Source organism: Phoenix dactylifera, chromosome 15 (genome assembly GCF_009389715.1).
Source record: "Phoenix dactylifera cultivar Barhee BC4 chromosome 15, palm_55x_up_171113_PBpolish2nd_filt_p, whole genome shotgun sequence".
NCBI lineage: Eukaryota > Viridiplantae > Streptophyta > Magnoliopsida > Arecales > Arecaceae > Phoenix > Phoenix dactylifera.
Window position 1 is genome coordinate 4,036,028 of NC_052406.1, and position 8,013 is coordinate 4,044,040.

The following is an 8,013-nucleotide window of genomic DNA, read 5'->3' on the forward strand; positions in this document are numbered from 1 at the left end:
CGATGGGTATTAAGTTGAGCTTTCACCCAAAAGCTCTAAATTGAAGTTTTTTGCTAGTAAACATAGCATCCGATCTGGTCTTGTCACCCTGATGAAAGCCAGTGCTGTCTTCAACACTGCTCTCCAAAAAGCAGAGATTCGGGGAGAGGACTGCACCTTAAACTCCCAAGACCAGGACCTCCAGTAACAAGCATTATGGATGATGTGGGAAACCAAATGCCATAACCATTAATAAGGAGAGCTCAGTTCAATTCTCTATGGTTGGCCACCCCCGATACCACCTTGTTCTCTTGATTTGCGAACCTGACTCCAAGCAAGTAGTGATCCTACGCCTGAAGAAGTCTCAACAGATGGCCTCAAGTCTATTAGCTATACCGGATGGGAGAAAAAAAGGATCGTCCGGAGCCACCCAATTCCGGCTGAGCAGACCTTAGAGTTGAGCAAGCCAGACCTCGGTCCCGCTAAGAGTCAAGCCGACCTCGATTAGAGACCAGGCCGACCTCAACCTCCGTAGAAGACCGAGCCGACCTCGCCAAGCACATGCCACGGCCTCCAAGCCTGCCTGACCTCCCCCGCAGCCGCATCCCTGCGCGCGCCCACGCCCGCACATGTAGCCGAACATTCCAGCCATGCTTACTGCCAAAAGCCATACCCTGCCACACCTGGTAAGAGCCATATCCTGCCAGATCTGCCAAGAGCCATGCCCTGCCGCACAAGCCAGCACCATGCCGTGCACAAGGATTGCTCAAACCGTATGCCTCAAGCGAGCCCTGGCCTTAGCCACATGCCACTTGGCCAAGTTCATCTCCTCTCATAATGAGGATGGACCATACCTTAGCCACCTGGGCACCCTTATGAGAACTATAAATAAGCCATATCAAAATACTCAGGAACTTTTTTCCATTACTCTGCTAACTTAGCCATCGGAGGGCCTTTACCGGAATTTCCGGCTAAAGCTTTGTGCAGGTATTCCGAAGTACAGGAGGTGGCTCTCTTTCTTCCCTTTCTCTGTCCCGACGGCATCTTCTCAGCTTCCTCTAGCATGGTCACCCTCAGGCGAAATTTCAACCACAACAATACCATTCTTGCATGAGGAAGAATATGAGAAAATATCATGGCAATGCTGTTAGCACAAATTGAAGGAGAACAAGCCGGCCTCCCATAAGAAACGGGCTACCTTTTCCACCCTGTAAGGGGTCGTTCCATCCTTCCAGTCACTGGGCGCTAATCCGAGCGAGCGAGCGAGCGAGAGAGAGAGAGAGAGAGAGAGTGCTGTTGTTTGTCAACCAGAGGCAGCCCTAAGTACTTCATATTCGACAAGGTATATATCCAGGTTAACGACTTGGAAGGGAGCCGAACGCTGACCTACTTCTATCCTGTGCCCCAGATAGACTAAAGAGTTCTTGCTAAACTTGACCTTTAAGGCCTGATAGCCCCTGGAAAAATTTTTAGAGGATTAGCTTAAGGCACCTGAGGTACTTACTCCTTAGCCTAGAAAAATATTAAGGTATCATCTGTGCATTACAAATTAAGAGATTTTTTTTTTTAATCTATATAAATAGATACCGAGAAAGATTTGGTTCAGCTAAGATAGATATCAGGAGCATGCATGAACTTGTATTGATAGCATTTTTGATCTTTATTAGATTGACATTACCTGGGTTATTCCTCTTAGAACCGACAAAATAGAAAGAATGTGTATGATAAGCTGCACTATTCGCTTCTCCATGGTTATGGAATCATTTTACTTTACATGGTGGCAATGCTTAACCATATGACCTGTTTAACTTATTTCAACTTATAGTTGATTGGTTTTGATTATCTATTTAAGAAAATGGTCAAGTCTGGCTTTAATTTTTTGACCTATTTAATTAATAGGTTAGGTTTAGGTTGATGGATTTTTGATTCCTCTTGCATCCAACTTAGTTAATATCCGGTCTAACCTGATTTGATTGCCGCCTTTTATGCTCATTATTTTTCAGAACAATAGCAAAAAAAAAAGATAGTTATAATTCTCATTAAACTCATCCTTTCAACTTTTATTGTAGTGTTTAACATACAATCGTAAACATGGCAAGTTTTTTTGATAATTATCAACTTATACATTGAATTTGAACTAGCAAAAGCCACCACCCTCTCATCACCACCCACATCCAATTCACATGTTTCACCAAATCTCTTCCGGACCACCAATTTAGGAAGCAAAAATAGAAACTAATTAACCAATGTTGTAACATACAAGGATAAGACCTAAGATTTTTTGCTCTAGATAGCTGTTATGTCATCCATCTTGGAGACGGATGGCTATCGCCCTTTGGGATAAACATGTAAACATGTGTATGGGCACAAAGATGGACGACATAAAAGCTATCCAGGGCGGGCACCGCATTTAATTCTAATATTAATATATATATATATATATATATATATATATATATATATATATATTATAGTAAAAGCGGCAATTTATATCAAATATTCATATCCTCCCACGTACTCTGCTATAAATAGAACCCCACGTACGTCTTCTGAGCCCACCCCCCTCCTCCTCACCTCTCGGCAATGGCAACCACGGCCAAGAAGACAAGGGGCCGTCAAAAGGTTGAGCTCAAGGGGATAGAAAATGAGGATGCAAGCTCGCTATGTGAGTTTCTACAAGAAAGAGTTAAGCTTGTTCGAGAAAGCTACCGAGCTTGCCACCATGTGTGGAGCCGAGATAGCACTCGTTGTCTTCTCCCCATCAGGCCGGGCCTACACTCACGGCTTGCCTTCCTCTGAGTAGGTGTTCGACCGAGTCACGGCGAGCGGGAGAGGTGAGACGGGCTCCCATGGGGATCGACGCAACTTGGAAAGCCACCTTGAACTGCAGTGCTCGGAGCTAGCCAAACGCTTGGAACAAGAGAAGGCCCGTGAAGGCCTCTCTTGTAGAGATTCAAAATGGTAGCCCCGGTCAAGTAGGAAGATGGGATTGGTGGACTTGGGTGGGAGGAGCTCCTTGCGATGGCTAAAGAGGTGGAGATAAGGTCGAAGGCCGATTCTAGGGTCCGCGAGATCCTTTTCTGAGAGGCTTCTTCATCGAGGAATCCGATCGCCACGGCTAATGCTTAGCCTAGTGGGGAAACTGTGGATTATCCTCAGAAACCTGGGGAATGTATGTGGCTTGGCCATGGGGGGCTACTGATGAGCTTCGTTTATAAAGTGGGCTTTATGGGCTCAATGTATGTTATCATTTGATTAGTTATTGTTAATTGATTGTATTGGATCTAATTTGTGCTACGATGACACTATCTTTAATTGTGTTTGTTAATCCAATAGTCCAAGCATTTCAACAAAAAAATCAAAACAGAAATTATAGTGACACCCTTCAATACTAGAGACAACTAAAAGATATTCTCTCAACTTTAAAAAGTTTCAAAACAATCTTTCAAATTTTCAAATCTTTCCAAAATAATACTGATGTTGCCTGACCAGCCAGCAACCTGCATACTATTTCAAATGATCAAATATCCTCACTCTCTTCAAACATTTATGAATATCTTTTGACCACACGGGTAAATGTAGGACTTTGAAGTGCTTTGAGATCTCTGCAGATTACCTTGAAATTTGTGTAGGTAGATGAATGAAAGATTTAAATGCTTTGAGATATGCAACATGGTGATACTCAAGTATAGATCGTATATTAAGGGTGGTTTGAGATTTGTGTAGTTGGATAAATAAAGAGGTTAGAAGTCTTTTGAAATCAAGATGCCTTGAGATCTGTGCAATTGGATGAATGAAAAGATTTAGAGTGTTTTGAAATATGCACGATGGTTGATTCGTAACTATAGACTATATACTAAAAATATTTTGAGATTTATACAAATAGACGAATAAAAAAGTTTGGAGTGCTTTGAGATCCATACAGTAATGATTTTTAACTATGAAACATATACTAAGAATTTTTTGAAATCTATGCCGATAAATGAAGATGTTTGAAGTGCTTTAAGATCTATACGATCCTTAACTATAAATTGTATATTAAAGTTGTTTTGATATCTATTTTACATGAAAGATTCTTTAAGATTTTACTCCATTCAATATATATTAATAATATTTTTATCATGCAATCATTTTATTGTAGGGGGTGGGATACAACCACATCACTATAATATTTCTTGAAAAAAAAAAGTCCAATCAACCTTCAGCAAGGTAGTTTTTCTCTTGTCAGTATGAGACGTGCGCCGAGCACTGAGGCTATGGGCTGGGCACCACAAGACCAAATAAATAAGTGGAAAGCCTCGGCCAGGGTAAACCACACAAAAAAAAAAGGCCGAACCAAAACGCTAATAAAGCTTGACTTCATGAGGGCGTTTGGCAAAGTCCGCTCCTGGAATTTGGCCATGTCCTCTCATTGTTTTTAATTTCAAACTGCCCATCTCTCTCTCTGGCCTTAGATGAGATCAGATCTTATCTCACGGGGGATTAGGTAAAGGGTGACTTCTTTACCAATTTGATCTGGTGAACTGCAACTCCCCAACCTTTTGACGGAAGAAAGACATTCTATAAGCCCTCTACCATCGACTCCGTCTCAGTTCCCCTCAATCGCCAAATTCTAAGGGAAAGGAGTCTGCTTTCATTCTTCCAGGTGTGTCGATGCTTCCAAAGATGGGACCTTTTATATTATTGTTCTTCTTGGTCACTTTTGTTTTTCTTGGATGAAGTGGGAATCGGTGTTTTGATCCGTGTAAGCGGTTATTCCCGGTTCTGTTGATGTGGTGTTATATCTTGAGTTTTTTATCCTTTTTTTTTTTGTGAAATGGGTAGGTTTACCATCAAAAAGATTTGATTTTGATACGATTTTGGTGGTTTTTAGGCTTTGATTCATATGGTTTTTGATGGAGGAGAAATGAAGATTCCTTTCTTCATCTTGATCCTTTTTTTTTCACTTTAAAGGGAAAGAGTAATAATTTCTTCTAGGGTTAAATGGCTCCCGAGATCATCGAATTGCATTTGGTGGAAATATTTTGGTTTATGATGTGTCTGTTAGATTTCATGTTTTTGATGTGTTGATGGTGATTTCTTTACCTTTCGTGTATGGAAAAAATTGAGTTGAACTTGTATCATATGTCCATGAAAGATGATTTAGATTGGGTTTAGGCGATTGGATTTTTTTTTTTTGTTGGTACTAATGGGAAGTTGGTTTGCTTCATGTATGAAGAAATGCCTGGAAGTTGATTTTTTTTTCTTTTTTTTGCTTTTAAGCCATGAGTAGCATAGCGCTACTTGTTTTGTGGCCAAAAACAAAGAAAATCCACTAATAGTGAACATTGTGTGCTTTTTATTTCCACCCGTCATCACTCCCCCTACTCTTCATCAACTTCATATGTGATGCTATTTTCCTTTCTTTTTTCTTTTAAAACCCTGTTCAGGTACTGTTGCAAGGTTCTTTCGGTAAAAGTGGGTCAGATTGCTTCAAGGTTGATAGATTCCGATATTGTGAGGAACAGACTTGTTGTTCCGAGAAGATAAATACCATGTTGAGACAGGTCTCCAGTCGGAACCAGAGAGCCAAAGGGTTCAGGGTGAAACAGGTGCTTCAGATATCTTTGTTTCTTGCTGTCTCTGTCTGGTTGCTTTACCAAATTAAGCACTCTCATGACAACAAGAAGGCGTATGAGGAGGGGATCTCGAAGTTTGGTGAGAGCCAGGCCGACATTTTCAGATTTAGCAGGAAGGACGTTCCTCGCACGGTGGAGACGGATTCTGTAAGTGAGGCCAGAATTGAGGAAGAAGAGAAGGAAGAAGCTGGGGATGCAGAACAAGAAAACAAGCGCGAAGGCTCCGAGGACGAAGGAGGAGGTGCGAATGATGGGATAGATGAACAAGATCAAAAGAGATTGGATGAGCAATCTGGCAATGGAGAAGAAGTTGATGGAGATAAGAATGGTCAGGTCAAAGAATCTGGCTTGTTGGAAGAACAAGAACATGAAGAGATATCTCAGGAGGCTCGAGAAAAAAGTTTCAAAGGCGATGATGCATCCAGTGCTGTAGTTCACGACACCCAAGTGGCAGAACATGGAGAAAGATCTCATGAGGCACAGGAAATGCATTTTAAAGGTGATGATGCGTCCAGTGCTGTAGCTCATGATACACAAGTGACAGAACATGAAGATGGATCTCATGAGGAGAGTGAAAAAAGTATTAATGGTGATGATGCGTCTAGTGTTGTAGAACACAATACCCAAGTGACAGAATCCGAATCTGAAAATGAAGGTTCAGGGGGTGTGGATAAGAAGCAATTAGAGAAAATAGAGAGGAAAGAAATAGAGAATGAGACTCTGGCCAATGGAACAATAGATGGTCTAACGGGTAATTATTCAAGTGCCGTTGGACTATCAGAGTTTTCCAAGAAAAATGATTCAAGTGTAATTCTTGAAAATAGTGAAACCACACCAAGTAATGACCTAGCCATAAATGGAAATTCTGTTCAGAAAAGAGAATCAGAAGTTGGAGCTTCTCCTACATTAGAGGATGGGTCTTCCTCCAATTCGACGGCGGGCGAGTCTAACAATCACATGAAACAGCAGGCTGATGGCAATCAAACTGAACTGCAAACAAATTCAACAAATGTACTGAACAATGAGATGGAACTGCAGACAAATCCAATGACTACGTCAGGCAATACAATGGAGCCACAGATGAATTCGACAGCTGTATCTAATGACCAAATAGAAACTGAGACTAACATGACGGTGATCGATACAGTAACTAAGGGCGTACCTTTGCAGAATGAATCTGCCACATTGGATTCAGTTCAAGATCAAAATGCTACAGTCAAGATGGTTACTCCTAGTGAAAAGAAGTCCAACTTGGAGAATATAGTGAGGGAGCAAACTGAAAATTCCAACACAGCTGTAAGACCAGAGGAGTCAGGAGGGAGCCATACCACATCTTCAGCTACCAATGAGAATGGAGAAACAATTGCTGCAGAATCAGGCAATTCTTTCCATAATTTCACCGCGAAGGATGATGGAGATGAACATACAGATCAGGCAACCTTACAGGGCATCCAGAACAAAGCAAAGAGTGGTGGAGAAGAAGCTACAGAATGATAATCCGTTTGGAAAGGTGGAACCAATTCCTTGTTTTGATGTAAGTGGTAGCGCCAAGTAACGGCCTGTCTTTTCTCTATGTTTTGCTTCCACAAATGATCAAAGCAATTGCTTGTGCTTTTCTCAGTTAACTGTTTGACTAACGCCATGATGATTTCTAGAGCCTTAATGAAAATATTTTTGGATAGATGTAGAAACAACATCAGGCTTCTATGCTTATTTTCTCTGAACATATCTATATTTTGAGCATGCAGTTGCTTACAGAAACCAAACCTCATATGTAGTTTATACTGTTTTCTGTACTATCAGTTAGCTTGCCTGGAGTTTGTAACATATCTTTTGTTCATGTAATAATTCAGGACTTCATTCAAAATGGTTAGCTAGAAGGGATTTTTTTTTTTTTTTGAGTTCTTTAGTCTTGTATAAGTACCCAAGATCTCTCCGACGAATAACAAATGTAGGATTAAATACATGCCCGACCGATGTAGGACTAAATACACGCCCGCACGGATGCTCACATATTTCTTCTGTTTAATTCCTAACATTTTCGTCAAGCTAAAAATTTAAATTCATGTCTGGCCAAGAATTTAAATTCATTCAAATTTAATCACAAGCACCATAATTGGCCTGTGATTAGTCTCAATGAGCCTATGGTGAAATATCTCCTAGTCCATGTAGACTATGGGTCGCGTCTGCTTTGATACCATTTATAACAATTCAGTGCCTCATCCAAAATGGCTAGTCAGAATTTTTTTTTTTTTTGTTGACTTCTGTTGTTCTGTATAAGTACTTAAGATCTCTTCCGATTGTTGTGAGACTACATACATGCCCACACAAATTCTCAGTTGATAGCCTCGAGTACTTATTAGCTGCTAAATGCTTTGCTATCAGATTTAGGAGAGTCATTTTATTAATGTTTATC

At 40.7% G+C, this 8,013-nt stretch overlaps 1 protein-coding gene across 1 annotated transcript; it reads left to right on the forward strand.

Annotated features, from left to right (window-relative positions):
* The first annotated feature begins 4,282 nt into the window (after positions 1–4,282).
* LOC103704261 (uncharacterized protein DDB_G0290685-like) lies at positions 4,283–7,368 on the forward strand. Its single transcript, XM_008787481.4, has 2 exons — positions 4,283–4,624; positions 5,409–7,368. Exon 2 carries the CDS (start codon positions 5,514–5,516, stop codon positions 7,089–7,091), a length of 1,578 nt encoding a protein of 525 aa, XP_008785703.2. The 5' UTR covers positions 4,283–4,624; positions 5,409–5,513; the 3' UTR covers positions 7,092–7,368.
* The last annotated feature ends 645 nt before the right edge of the window (positions 7,369–8,013 follow it).